At 39.7% G+C, this 14,794-nt stretch overlaps 2 protein-coding genes and 1 long non-coding RNA gene across 3 annotated transcripts; 2 read left to right on the forward strand and 1 right to left on the reverse strand.

The window, feature by feature from the left end:
- The first annotated feature begins 521 nt into the window (after positions 1-521).
- On the forward strand, positions 522-6,716 carry LOC140952769 (chymotrypsinogen A-like). Its single transcript, XM_073402218.1, has 6 exons — positions 522-749; positions 1,460-1,536; positions 3,626-4,018; positions 4,771-4,971; positions 5,806-6,059; positions 6,203-6,716. The coding sequence occupies exons 1-6, from the start codon at positions 697-699 to the stop codon at positions 6,506-6,508; spliced, it is 1,284 nt and encodes a 427-aa protein (XP_073258319.1). The 5' UTR covers positions 522-696; the 3' UTR covers positions 6,509-6,716.
- A 1,399-nt stretch (positions 6,717-8,115) lies between these two features.
- On the reverse strand, positions 8,116-11,630 carry LOC140952768 (uncharacterized). Its single transcript, XM_073402217.1, has 2 exons — positions 11,060-11,630; positions 8,116-8,981 (listed from the first exon to the last, which is right to left on the reverse strand). The coding sequence occupies exons 1-2, from the start codon at positions 11,628-11,630 to the stop codon at positions 8,257-8,259; spliced, it is 1,296 nt and encodes a 431-aa protein (XP_073258318.1). The 3' UTR covers positions 8,116-8,256.
- LOC140952772 (uncharacterized) lies at positions 11,221-12,184 on the forward strand. Its single transcript, XR_012167393.1, has 2 exons — positions 11,221-11,352; positions 11,564-12,184. It is a non-coding gene; the product is annotated as an uncharacterized lncRNA (long non-coding RNA).
- Positions 12,185-14,794: the final 2,610 nt, after the last annotated feature.

Consider the following 14,794-nt stretch of genomic DNA (forward strand, 5'->3'; position numbering starts at 1 on the left):
TTAAACTCTAACCTTGCAAATGTTGCTGATATGTTCGTCAACGAAACTAATTACATTTTCTATCCATAGTAATAGCTGATAGTTTAAGACAATGGATTTAATAATGCTAGCAGGCTCCAAAATACGTAAAGTGCAGACTCTGAGATAGTGAAAACTTAATATGCGAAAAACGCGGAGGGCACGCGCGTCCAATTTTCGCTTGGCTTCAGTGTTTTCACGACATCTCTGCTGCCTGAGAGCCAGTTTATTTCAGTGTCATATTAGTTAAACTTAGTGTTTCCAGTATTACGCACTAGCGAGAACAGCATTTCAGAAGTACGAGCCCACACAACAACGTCTTTCCATCCGTTTTCAGCCTGGAGCAATATCCCAGCCTCCTGGACTTCCCGCATCCCGCATCCCGCCCACCACTAACCATCCCACATCCAGGTTTCCAATTTTCGGTTCATCCCGTGTCCGGTGGCAAAGAAAATGTTGCGCAAGACTGTAACCCTATAGGGACATTTTCATTGGTAGTTTCAGGCTTTCAGCTGTTTTTTGAATTCTTTGAGTACATTGATAAGCTTTGCTAACCAACAATAAGAAAGTAAGGGCTGGAGAATCGACAGACGCTAAGCGTCTGGACTGATTTAGGAGTTAGTTTTACAGGCATTTTAGAGGAGAGTTTGCAAGACTCAAGCGGGATAGCCCTTATGCATGTTTCCGGTCAGACGAGAAAATTTAACCACCAAGCTGCGTTTTGAAATTAGGTAAAGTTGCGAAGTTTTGCGTAAATGAATTTCCAAGGCATTATAGTTGAAAAGAATACTCATCCAGAATGAGTGCAATTTTGCTTGTAAGCGAGGATTGTGATGACACTGACGACAACAACAAGCCTTATTTGCAGGACCAAGTACAAACAGTATTGCAGATTAAAGCTGTATATAATTGTATATTTTAAGAACAAGAAATTAAGTAAAATTTGAACACCGGACAATTAAGCTACTTTCTTGATAATTCGCCGCAAAAGTCAAAGCAAACCGAAATATAATTCATGAACTGTATATTGATAGAGTAATTGGATGCGTTCATTAGTTCATTAATCAAAACGTTCACCGGTTACTAATGATGAAATTTGCCCAGTCATCTGACGTAATCATGCATAATGACCATTGGAAAGCGACCAATTTCTAGTGTCACTATAGTGTAATGTTTCTATTTTCTATGTTACTTAACTATTCTCCGAAGGGCTTAAGGTCAAGTTAGTGTCTTGTAACTAAAATAGGAAGGAAAACAAAGTTCGATCCCAGTCAATTCTGTCAGGTTCTTTTCAGACCATCTGCGATTGGACAAAAACCAAATTGAACTGTTGCCTCGATTCAGCTCACTTCATGATTTAAAATTTAGCTCTCTTAGTGTGTTTTTGGAGAGGTGGATATCAAAGTACATATTTGGCTTAAATTCTATGTCATCTCTATAGGTCTAAGCTGAACATGATGTTGAAATCTGAACGTCTAATTATGTCATTGTTCTTCATCGCAATAACTGTGTTTGTTGGTAAGTAAAAATTCATGGTTGTTTTACATTTCAAATGTAAAGTTGAGGGGAACCAAGTCTTAGTTAGAAAACTATAAAGACTGCAATGTGCGACAAGTCCTGATGGTTAAAGCTCCCACCTCCCTTTCAACTCAGGTTACGGATAAACAAACGTGATAGAATACTAGATTAAGGTTTGTTCTACAATGCTGCATTGACTATCAGTACGGTGAGGTCTAATGGGTTTAATGGTAGTGCAGCGTACGTTAATGTTTTCAGTTTACAGTTTAGCGGGTGAGTACTTTGTCATCAGAATTTTTTCTGGCTCATTCAAAACAAAAACCTGGCAATAAGGAAGTTGAGATAATGTTCACACAGTAAACTTTTAATTCTTTAAAAAAATTATAATCGGTGACTTCTAAGACTTTACTGACTTCTCATCGATGCAAGATATCATACTCCACTCAATATTTTAATTATATTTTATAATTTTACTGAACTCACCATCGCTGGCCTGTTTGCTTCTCAAGCCTTTTCGCGTTTTTCGGTTTCGCCGCGGATTTTGCCTATTCCGGGCGCCTTCTGTGTCATTTTCCTAACTGTCGGGGTATTCGGGCTATACCCTTGCAGTGGTAACCAATGCACTGGTCCCGATGGTGAAGACCTGCCAAAAATAACAATAAACATTGCAACCTAATTGACTGTGGTAAAAAGATACAGGTTAAAAAAGAACTAATCTAAATATTTATTTCCTGTTTTCGCGGATTTTGCCAAAGGGCGCCGGGACACTTGCCCACTTGCCAGTTATAAAGGTACTTTTTATTTTTCTGAGAATTCTATAAGCCTTATACAAAATTTGAAAGGGGTGGCCGCGTCCCCCTCGGCCCACCCCTTAATCCGCCCATGGTAAAATATAAAATGTTGTCGATTACTGACAATTCGTATTTAAAATCAGGTTGAAATATGCAGGGAAATTTGTTCCTTGTTTGTAGGAAGCTTTTCAAAAGGTTCTGGAACGTTCTAAGTGTCGGATCACGAGAGAGAGTTAAGCATTTCTTCTTTCGAGTATCCGTAAATAAACAGGGTTTTGGGGCTCCCGGAAATCTCCAAACTTTTTGGTCCTCGGAAAATGCTTATCTTTTGAATGAGAAATTTTAGACTATTATACCTTTCAGCAATTAACCGTTGAAGGTTTGCTATCTATTTTATGTAGTTACGCTCTCCGTTTTTAAAACACACTCAGTGATCTTACCTTGAATTGGCTCCTGGTATTTTTGAATGGGAGTTGTCTTCTCCTTAACTGTACTTTAGGAATTGACATCAGTCACGTAACCTATACCAGAACCACTGAAAAGACTTGGCAAAAGAATTTTAGCTTCCAAGATAGTTATACAATAACAAGTAATTAAACTGCCCGAGAACTGTACTTAAGAAAATAATTAGTTATCATGCATAAGTTAAGGGAGCTCCTGAAGGATAATGTTTTGCTGAGTGAAAGTGGTAGACATCATGCATCAAGTAAGAAAAAAGAAGTTGTTAAGGAGCAGAACGAAAATAATTCGTAGAGAAGCTGAGACTATTTTTTGTTCAAGGTAGAGCAGGTGAAGTGAACGAAGAGGAAGTTGTAAGTCTAATAAATACATTAATCACCCTTGAGCAACCAGAGCCCTGGTGCTTTCTTGAGTTTTTTTTTAACCCGAATTCTGAATTTCCGGGAGTTTCAAAAGAGCGTTTATCATCAATGACAAAGGCTGGTTTGCCGGTACTAGAGTTCTTTACATCAGCTGGAAAAATGCTGTGAAAAAGAACGGCGCATTTGGTTATAAGTAAAGAACGCGAGAAGAAAATTTTTCCATGATGTGAATGAATGAATGAATGAATTAAAGCCATTATATTTCAATATGGTGCAGTCACACCGTAGTCTCCCATGCTAGTCTTGGCCCTAAGATGATTTTTCTGCGACGGTCATGATCAAATCTTCTCTCGTCTCCTTCTTTTCCTTAACGGAAACAGAAACAATTTACAAAACAAGTATTTTAAGGATTTTAAATTAAGTAGTGTTGCTGTTTTTTTTTTTTTTTAACTCGAGCTATTTTGTTTTCACCTTCAGAGACAAGCAGTTCACAGAGTCCAAACTACAACAAGTGCCACACCAAAGTCCTTTCACTCGCGAACAAAGCAATTGTAAGTTGGTCAGGCAATGTCAAAAAGTTGACACCGGATTTATATACTGGGATTTGTTTTGGGAAGTTTCATCACTACAGCCGAATCACCATCTTGTGCTGGAACAAAACTATCGAGACATTCAGCTTTTTGAGGCAGTATGATGATCAAAACTTTCAGAACCCCCAGGTAAAGATAGATGAGGATGGCGGCGGCATTGAGGTGTCTGTGGAGGTGCCATTGGCGGGGAATACTGGTCAGACAGTGTTTTGGGACGTACAGTGGGTTGGAATGCACAACAGAGTTATAGATGAAATGCTTTTCTGTTTCTACAAAGTTGGTAAGCGAGTAGGCATACTGCGTAATATCGGTATACCCTGGGCTACTTCCTAAGGGGATACATATGGCTGGGATGTAAGTGAACTTAGTCTGCTGTTCTGCAGAGAATGACCTAAACTCTCCGGCCTACATTTAACAGCTAGAGACTGAGGAAATTGTCTTGTTAGTTACTAAGTAAGTAAGTAATCGGTTTTATCAATAACAGGCTTAACCTTTATCTTACCTTTGCCTGTCAAAATATGGGAATTGGCCTTTGTTTTTATTTAACGAGCCTTAATTAAGTTTTGTTTTGAAGGTCACTTAAAAAGTAACTACGCAAAATCTTCTTCTTCTTCTCATTTAATTTTCTTTTGTTGCCCTGCACCAGAATCACTGAAAGGGCTTTGCAAAGAGAATGTTAGCTTCCAAGATAGCAGCGGGTGTCTACGTTCAAAAGTTCGAAACAAAATCTAAGAACAACAATTAAGATCAGCTTCGGTATTTGCGTTACTGATAGCAGAACTGCTTCTTTCTACCAATATCAGCACTGCAATGGAACAAATATTCAACAACAACAAATGCTTTATTTGCATGACCATAAAGGAATTACAGTATTGCAAAAGCTTTTAGTCTGAATTTAAGAACTAATTCAACTAATTAGTACGTGCAAAACATTACAAAACGTTCAGTGTCGCCAGCTATTTAATCATTCCATTTACACGTTTTATCATTATCAAAATGAAAAAGTTTAATTTACTCGTCTTATTATTTTAGAAAGTCCTGGTTGTGGCAGTAAAGTACAAAAGACAGTTTTGGGCACAAAAACAAAACCAGGGGGGTGGCCCTGGCAAGTGTCAATAAAACACCAATCCCAAGGGCACTGGTGTGGAGGGTCGGTTATAGACCAGCGATGGATCATAACAGCCGCACATTGCTTCGATGGACAAGATCACAAAGACTTCACTGTCGTTGCAGGTAGGTAGAAAAACAATCTAAATAACAATAATAGTTGTAATAATAGTAATGATAATAATAATACACTGGAAGAACATATAGACCTATTCGGCTTACTCAATGTCGTACCCAATTCAAACCCTTTGGGAATCATGAAACGTTTTGTTTAAGGAATTTCCATATCATTTAAATGTGAATGTAACATTATAATACAAATACAATACACAAAGAATCTTAACCCCGAGAGATTTGAATTGGGTACAACATTAAGTCAGCCGAATAGGTCTACTGACTAGTTGTTATTCATTACTTCAATCTTGAATTAATACATCATTATATACATATACTAAGTTGAATTTCCCTCGACATTGACGTGCAGTTTTTCGAAAACTATTGCAAATGATGACCGGCAAATCATCAAGCTTGATCCCAGGGGCTCCTTAAGAGATGACAAATCATCAAGCCTGATCCCAGGCGCTCCCTAAGAGAGACACTGAAGGGCTTTTCTCCTGACTCGTCACTAATCCTCTCTTTTCATTTGTAAGCGCCCACGGGATAGTCGCAGGAGACTATTACGTCATTCGGGGAGGGGAACGATAGGAAGGAGAGAGGCGGGAAAAGAAAACTTCCTATTTCCTTCGCGCGTATCTTTTTCGCCTTTTCCTCATTAATATTCAATTAAGAGATAAAAGGACCACTTGGGACATATTCCCTTAGAAATTGAATTGGAGGAGCGGGAAACGGCCGGCTGCTTCCGGAAAAACCTGGCTGGCTTTGTGACAGTGCATATAACATGTCTTACACGTCCAAAACACCTTTGACCGCCACGTCCATATTTCTTTTCCCTTAAACTAGGTGACCACCATCTCCATACCTCTGATGGATTCGAGCAAGACATTTTTATACGAGGACTCTACAAACATCCTCGATACAACATAAACAGTATTTATAATTACGATGTGGCATTACTGAAGCTGAACGCAACTCTACAATACAATGACCGAGTTCTACCCGTCTGCCTTCCAAAAACAGACTTTGCTACAGGGTGGAAGTGTTTCGTGACTGGTTGGGGAAAATATGGTAAATGGAGTACTAAACAGAACTTCAAGGTATCAAATTTTGTTTTGCCTTGAGCATAATATTTGTCTTTTAACCACATTTCCCTTGAGTGCACCCCACTCTCTCTCTCTCTCTTTCCCTCTTGTAATTATTTCCCGTCAGTCTTTGAGATATTTCGTTGTCTTCTGCTCAGGTTTTGAAGCAAGCCAAACTTCCTCTGGTGTCACGTGTTTCTTGCAAAAGAAGATACAGGAACTGGCATTCTTTTGGTTATCGGGTCACAAAACGCATGCGTTGTGCTGGTTACCCTAAGGGAGGAGATGGTGTGTGTAAAAGCGACGTTGGAGGGCCCCTGGTGTGTGAAAAAAACCGAAAGTGGTACTTAATGGGTGTGGCCAGTTGGAGTGCTGGGTGTGGACCTTACGAGGGGTATGGTGTGTATGCGGATGTGTTGAAGCTCAAGAAATGGATTCGAAAAACAGTACAATATTCACAGTGAGAAGTCGTAGAATGTGGAAAAAAAGGTAAGCGGTACTGTTGACTGAAAACAACTCTCGTTGGCATCTTTTTTGGAAGGCGGCGCCACTCTTATTGCTTCAATCTGATGTGCTTTTATTTGATTTGCAATAGATATGATAGAGAGTTCCGTTATCTTGAACTCAGTTAACATGTAATTAAGGATTAACATGAACTCCAGGCTAACTAAAACTGCAGTACAAACTTGAACTTGGTTAAAATTAATAAAAATAATTTTACCGTCTTTTTTACCTTTCATTTTACATGTCCCAGCTATTTTCAGTGTTTGTGCACGAGGATTTATTTTATTCAGCTATGTGGAAAATAAAAAGAAAATGCCCCATGAGTGTTTTTAGCGTTCCCAGCTGCTAGTATGAAATGCGGCTAGTTTAGTGTAAACAAAATAAAATTTAAAAACCTTCTTTCCTTAGCATGCGAACGCAGACATAGCTTGTCTCCACTCGAAACCAGAAATACGCTTGCGTTTGCAGGCCAAGTCCTCCTGCTAGGCTAGCAAAAACGCCGATCAAGTCAACAGGCCATTTCCAAGTCTCAAAATCTCTCGGCTTTTCAAACTAGGCTACGTGCAAAACGTTTCTAGTGAAAATGAGTGTTATTTGTATGAGTTATGATTAAAATCATTTTCATGTCAATGGCTTGGCTCTTAGCCTCGCTTTGAAACAGAGGCTTAGGGCAAAACTTTGAAATGGCCAATCGTACCATTAAAATTTTATGAAAAGCAGCCTATGAAATTCTTTAATTGAAAATTTTCCACAAAATTGTCTACATTAACTGTCCTTTACGAAGAATTATAATAATAACGTCGATCTTGTGTTTAATGCAATCCAAATAAATATTCGACATCTTTCTGTATATGTTTGCCGTAGGCATGCATTGTTTCGGCTTGTCGACTTCAAATCTTTTCATTTCGTAGAGTGACTGTAAACAATCGTCTAACATTTATTACTATTCTGTGAAAAAATATAAAAAACACATTTTAGATAACACTTACGGTCAACTCGCCTTGCCCAATACTTCACTATGGGCAGCAAAATACAGTTGTATAAAATACCATGCGCGAGCTGCAGAGGTTTCTCTCCTGCATGGCTTTTAGCGTTTACGAAGTCGTTCGCGTCGCTTGTCAGTCGCGTAGTTGACATGATTAAAGACAGTCACTGACTGAAATAAACTCCATTACGGACTTGCAGACAAATTGTTCGCTCGGTTAAAGCACTGTTTGATCGTTTATATCAAACTGTATTTGGTAGATACCTGTGCTCTCGAACAGGTTTCCTACATTTACAACGTACCTTGCAGAGCGAAGAAGGGGCCAGTAACTTAGGATCAGTTATGTCAGTTATTTTATATTTGCTATTTTTGTAACACAGTTGTTATTACAGCCACTAATGAAAATAACTTCGCTGGCAAGATTCGAAATTCCGGTATTTTATCAGTTAAACTAAGCATTGACCATTTAAATAGAAAATGCATGGAAGGAAATTCTCTAGTATAATTTTATGTTACAAAATGCTTTTTCTTCGTTAATTGTCCCTTCCAAATTTCTCTCTAGCCTGCAAGCAAGTTCTCCTATTTGGGCGAGCGAAGCGAGCCACTCGAGGACGTGCGAGGAAGCCGCGAAGCTGTGAGGCTCTTCGCGTGCCACTCGCGCGTGTCCTTTTCACGATATCCCCCAAAAGGAGATCTTGCTCGCAGGCTAATTGCTCTCGGTTTCTAGACACCAACCACTGCTATAGCAAAAGCGTTACGTCCTTGCGGTATTTCCATAAACTTGCTCCAACTGTTAAGTTCAAAATCCAAGGCATACACGATATTAGCATTTTCTCCTCCATCAACCCCGAACACTACCAGCATATTCTGAACAATATGCGCCCGGCACAACGAATACCCAACGGGTAATGGTGGTAAATCGAGCCAAACATGACTTTCGATATCAAACGCCTCCACATTTAAGATGTCATCTCCATTGCTGTCACAGCCTCCAACCACAAAAAGTTTGTTCTTCCACGCTGTTGCCGCGCAACCATAACGCTTGCGCCTCATAGGGGGTAACTTTGTCCATTTTCCTTGCTCTCCGTCAAAAATCTCCGCTGTGTTTTTGGCACTGTTGAAATAAAAACCAGCTCCACCACCGGCTATCAGCAGTTTGCGGCCAATAACAGCACCACCGAAGTTGCAGCGTTGTTCCAACATTGAGGGCAATGTGTACCATTCTTTCTTTTTCATGTTGTACAACTCCACGCTATTTAACACACTGCCTTGATCACAGCCGCCAGCCACAACAATTCCGTGTTCTGTTCCTGTTGCGAAACACCCCCAGCGTCTCTTTCTCATGTGTTTGAGTACATGCCACTCCTTGCCCACCCAGTCATACATCTGGATTGTATTCAGTGCTTTCCAGTCGCCGAAACCTCCTACAACAACAATCCCAGGAATACCTGAAAAAAAGAGTCACAGCTCTGGTAAGAATGAAGCCTGGTCAGTGTCAACAAGACAGGAGGGAGCTTAAAAGCTTTAAGTCTACCATGAGGATATTACTGTTTTAGCAGAGCTCCACACGCGTTTCGAGCGTTCGAGTGGAGCCTCATACCTAAGAAAACTTGGTTATCTATCCTTACGCCACTTCCACATTTCCGATAATGCACCTTATTTGCCCCCGCAAATTTTGCATAACCTTTGTTTTTCATTTCTCCTGGCCGTCCCAAGAGAAATTTAAAACGATGCTTATGCAAAATTTTGGGGGGCATATAAGGTGCATTATGGGAAATGTGGAAATGGCGAATCTGAGAAATTTTGTTCATCACGTGACTGTATGCCTGTCCGACCGTCCGCAACGCAGGCATACCAATGTAACATAACTCAATTAACAGCTATTAGACCACAGGCAACTGGAGGTGTTTTGGCGGAAAATTTCCCACCACAACTATTTTATTAATAAAAACGCAATAGAACAGTGAAAATAACGCAAATATGAATGAAGCCATAAGTGGACAAACTTGCAGTTTTCCCCCGTTGTTTGTAAAGGCTCAGTTAATTCTTGTACCTAAAGGAGGGCGATCATTTTACTGTCAGTCATTGAGCCACCATAGTGAGGGTCTAGCCATATGTAGGCCATTCAGTAAAGGTCTTAGAGGCGTCGAGGATAAAAATCACAACCTGGAGGCCCACGCCGGCCACCCAGTGAGGTGCAGTTATTTCATTTGCCTCAGTGTAAGGCCCACCCGAGCTAGCCTGTGCCAGGCTCTCAGATAGTATAGTGGGAACGTATTAAAACGAGCAAAGCGAAAATAAGACGCGCACGACTTGGGAAAGGGGGCGGCCCTGTCTCTCCCCAGCGCCCGCGCGTTTTTCGCATTTCTTATTACTGAACGACTTTCCACCACCATCTCGGAGCCTGGAACAGGCTAGACTCGAGCCAGCGACGTCAGCGAAAACGTCACTAAAGGTGCGTTGGATTGTTCGTACTGTATTCTGGAATAATAATACGCAGAAGTTATGTTACCAATCTCTTCTACAATGATTTTTGGTCAATAAAACGCTACATACCTCGGAATGTTTTATTTCGAACAGCTTTTTCTTTAAATGCCAAAAAAATTATTTGTGTTGTTAATTCCGATTATTTTTATTCCGGATCACGATCAATCGAACCGCGCCCGCAACAGGTGAATTCGCATTATTGCAAACTCCCCTGATCGAGATCATTCCATTCCGTCCAACAAGTATGCGAATTTTGCTAGACTGGAATTCGTAAGGTCCGTATCCAAGTTCAGAGAAAGAAACAGAATCTTGTGTTTTCCAGCGTCCACCATAAATGGCAAAATTACGAAATATCACGTCGTAATCATGCAGTGAGTGCAAGTGAAGAGATGTTTGTTTTGCAAGGGCTGACGCCAGATTTTGCTTATTCCGCAACCTATTGATTTTTTGACGCCCCTGTAGTTTCGTCTTTCTTGTGTAAGCTGCCGAAAAATCTTGAGGTGAGGGGGAGTCTGTGATAGCTTGTGTACAGCCTTTTTTTCAGGGGAAGTGGTGACCTTCTGTTAACTAATTCAGTATTTTAATATTAACATAAACGGAAAAACTGCACGTGACAGAGATTGGCGTGCTTCGGATCATTGCTTCTACATTATTTCTGTATTGTTTTGAGTGCTTGTCATGAAAAATCCTTTCGGAAACAAAGACAGTCATGTTTGCGCGCTCAGTATATTTTAACAATTTGATGTAAAGGATACACGCGCTGATTATGTTGCTCTAATACTATATAACTTTCGGGTCTGTTAATAGCGTTCCATTTCTCAAAGACTCAAAATTACGTAATATGCTGTGATCAACTAAATTTCTTACTACAGGGCAGTTGCTGGCGATTAGAGAATTTGTTACGGTTATGATGTTCCAAGAACCTTTATTATGTTAGGAATTATTGCCTACCAAACGGAAGTTGTCACAAATTTATTGTGATGCTTATCGAACAGACTTAGTGTATATATTGTGGTTATTGTTGTATAGCTGACTTTACCTGTAATTGCCGTGGCATAACAAGCCGTAGTTTCCAGCGGTAAGGGTTCGATCTGTCGCCATTCTCCGCTCATAATGTCATAGGCTTCTACTTTATCAGTCGGCTCATTCCCCTGTCCCCCTGATGCTCCTCCAATAACCAATATGTGCTCATGTAACTCGATGATGTCATACTCTCTATCAAAATCAATTTCTTTACCGGATCTTGATTCTTCGGCCTCTGATACTTCCACTCTGGAAGCTGTATCTCGCAGACATATTGACCGAAACTTTTCCTTTATTTCAGCTGGAATGGTGAGCAAATATTCAAACTTTTCTCGAAGTTTCTCTCGAGCCTTAGTGAAATCAAGCTCGTCATCTTCTACCAATTTTTTGTTCTGCTTCTTCTTCTGGAAGGCTTCTGTCTCGAGGACGATTTCTGGTTCTTTGGTCTTAGACCACAGGGCTTCTGGCTTTCTTGTAGGTCCGCGTGTCTTAAACGACTCCTTGCGTTGATCTTTTGTAGCTTCGGAAGGCATCGATCGCAGCCATATTGGAGCGCGGTCTTGCACCACGTCGACTGCTCTCTCCATGTTTTCTCATAACTTGCCACTCAGAGTGTTTAACTGAAGTCTTCTGTCGAAGCCAGCGCACTTACGATGCCAGTTCAATACGAAAGAATGAAACGCAGCGATGCAATTAGAAATTTTCGTCGTTACTGTGGTAGCTGGTTGCAGCTTTAACCTGCCATCTACCGTAGAGGCCTTTGATCGCTGCAGCACTGTTTTGAAAAACACAACCACTTTATGCAAATTTTGCTTTTGTTCTCCTTGGAATGATGAACACAAAGCGAAGTTTTGAATTGATGACTAGAACAATCTACACTTAAAATAAACTACTTGATAAATTGTAAAATGGCACTTGGTTGGTAAAAACAACTAACACTGGTAAATTCCTAGGATTTGAAAAAATACGTCTTCCTCTTTTTAAGGGTTGCTAAGTGATCATTTTGTCGCTAATGGTACGTCGCTGATACCATATTCAGCACACCATGAGCACATTATTTGCATATTCTCTTTACTTTCATACTATTTAATGTTATTTACGTTCATATTAAAATAAAATGTCTGCTTTCTTTGATTTGAAACGTAGTTAAGGAACGTCAAAAAAGTTGCTTGTAAGATAAGACCTTGTTAGCCTTTAAGAATGGCGTGCAACGTATCTAACTTCCAGAATATTCCTGAAATACTCAATCACAAAAGTCTCTGTTGCTAAAAAGGACTTCACTGTGATTGAATATTCATATGACGCTTCCAAAGAGACCTTACTAGTTTGATCTCTCTCACTGGCTTTATAATACATATAGCTCAATGGCTGAGTTGTCCAAACTACTAACTAGTTACTGATATATACTTGGGTTCGAGTCCTTCAGAGAACTTAAAATATTCTTCCGAGGGGGTTTGTAAAATACAAATTAATCGGATTTATTTCTCTCTGTTAGAATAAAAGAAATAAATTATAATTTTTTAGTTTTAAAATCTAGCAAGCCCAAAATAAATGCTCTGCATGATAATATATTTTGATATTTTGGTAAACAGCACAAGGCCGCGACAGGTTGAAGGTTGATTTCCACTGAGGCGTTTTTGGCTACCACATTAATTACGCATGCAAATCTTAATCACGTAAATAAAGCAGGGGAAAGATAAAAATTGCTGAGCTTAAACGAGAAGTTGAGCGACGTTCAATTTTCACGCTTACCTTCGACCTTTCATGTATTGCGTCTTATTTTTAATTATTTACTTGCGCAAAATTTACGTGCGTTCGCCCTAAAAATTACGCGACAATTATGCGATCAATTGTTGGTCACTTCTTTTGTAGCCGGAATTTAAGACAAAACGGCTGAAGGCAATTTATATATAGGTATTAGAAAGTGCTGGATCGAGAGTGAAATTTCATAGAAATTTCAGCAAAATGTTGGCACAACCGCTAAGACACTAATATCTAATTCATTTTGAAATGGACTGAAATGCCGCGAACGGATCTCTCTTTTTGACAAATTGTTCAATTCACCTGTTTTATCAATGCAGCCAACCATCGAAAGACAAATTAATTTTATATAATGAAAGAAAGAGATCAGTTTTCAATGGACAACTTTTTACAGTTTTTTGTTGAATTGTATGTTTCTGTTGCGATTGAATTTAAAACTAAGATCTGCCTCGTTCACTTGGAATTGTTAATGAATAGCGAAATAAGAAAACTATAAGATTATAGTAGTAAAATAAAGAATGCAATACTTCGAAGGTATTGAACTGTTTAAGTTTGCAACAAGATTCCTTCGAACCAGTGAGAGCCGGGCCCTTCGATCTTCCCAGAAAATCGAAGATCGAGCCTTTGGTTAATTAATGTGCGATCATTCAACTGAAACTCGGTACTTTCCAACCGCAAGATCAAGTGGAACTGAAAACTCCAGAAGCTATGTGAGATGGAACTCTTTTTAACTCAAATGGACCGTTTCATTTTAAACATGGAATTTTCGGAATACTGTCACGAACTGTACATGTACTTGTAGAAAGCGCCCAACGCGTTTCATTCCGCGTTAATTTCTCTACTCTTGAGGTACAAGTGACAAGCGGAGAAACCCTGCTCGAAAATGATTTAATTTAGGAATTTCTTGTTTTGAAAACAAATTTTGCGATGCGGAAGCACGAATTTTCCTGTCTCTCTCTCTTGCTCCTTTTTTTAATTGATTCACTATGCCGATAATATTTTACTCACGATCCTTGCTAAATTATCTCAAATTAGATTTTGAGATTCATTTTAATTTTGTTATAAATATTTATTCATAAATTGCTGACTATCTTTAATTTGTTTCAGCATACGCGAATAGCCGTCGTTTTTACCTGTCGGCAATTTATTGCTATTTTTACAAAACCAAAATACTTGAGAGTCAATATTATTGAGAGGGAAATTAAGTGCTGTCAGTAGTTGTCATACCACAGAGTTCTAAAGCCCCAGGATCTATACCTTTTAAAAGCCTTTTTGAGGGGATTTCATTCGGAGGGGCTTGTAATAGAAAGGGAAATTGCAACTCAGAATCCCATGGGCTTTTAACGGGAGAGAAATTCTGTAAAGTAATTTACAAAATGCAAATGATAATATTGGGGGCATAACCGATTGTTTTGCAGTCTAAATTCAATGTACCAGGTGTACATTATCCTAAATTATCTCATCGTCACACCGGTTTATAGTTATGATTAATTATTATGACACTATACTTCATGCTTTTGTTCAGCGTTTGTCGAAATATAACGTGTACAAACTCACGCTCGGCTTGTCTCGCACAAGGTTTATTTTTTCTTTGCCGTAAGAGCAATTTCCAAATAAAAGCCACTGGCGGATAAGTTTTATTTCCGGTAGTTGCAGAAGTTGTGTGCAGTTTGCCACCAACACAGGCAACCCCGTTCCCAGGGTCCTCTCTGCAACTCAGGGACTTCACTGCGTTGATGGGGACAGCATTGAATACAGCAGTAGCAAAACAACTTTTTTTCTCTACTGCGCATGAGCAGACCATGGCCGGACACAGCTATTCTGCATCGCGCATGACTAAGGATTAAGCGCCCCCCCGCCCCCCCCAAAAGACCAAAGGTTCTGGAGTCGACACACGATGAATCAGTGAGCAGTTAAGGTTAGCCTGCAAACGGCAGACGTTTCTCCTCGCTCATCGCCGACGAGGGACGTTTCGCGAGGAGGAACGTCT

The sequence above is a fragment of the Porites lutea genome, chromosome 11 (assembly GCF_958299795.1).
Source record: "Porites lutea chromosome 11, jaPorLute2.1, whole genome shotgun sequence".
Lineage (NCBI taxonomy): Eukaryota > Metazoa > Cnidaria > Anthozoa > Scleractinia > Poritidae > Porites > Porites lutea.

Coding starts and splice junctions, on each gene's coding strand:
- LOC140952769 (XM_073402218.1), top strand. CDS start 697: ATGTTTCCGGTCAGACGAGAAAATTTAACCACCAAGCTGCGTTTTGAA. Junction 750..1,459: donor AAGCTGCGTTTTGAAATTAG/GTAAAGTTGCGA, acceptor TCATCTCTATAG/GTCTAAGCTGAACATGATGT. Junction 4,019..4,770: donor TTTCTGTTTCTACAAAGTTG/GTAAGCGAGTAG, acceptor TTATTATTTTAG/AAAGTCCTGGTTGTGGCAGT.
- LOC140952768 (XM_073402217.1), bottom strand. CDS start 11,630: ATGGAGAGAGCAGTCGACGTGGTGCAAGACCGCGCTCCAATATGGCTG. Junction 8,982..11,059: donor TTATGCCACGGCAATTACAG/GTAAAGTCAGCT, acceptor TCTTTTTTTCAG/GTATTCCTGGGATTGTTGTT.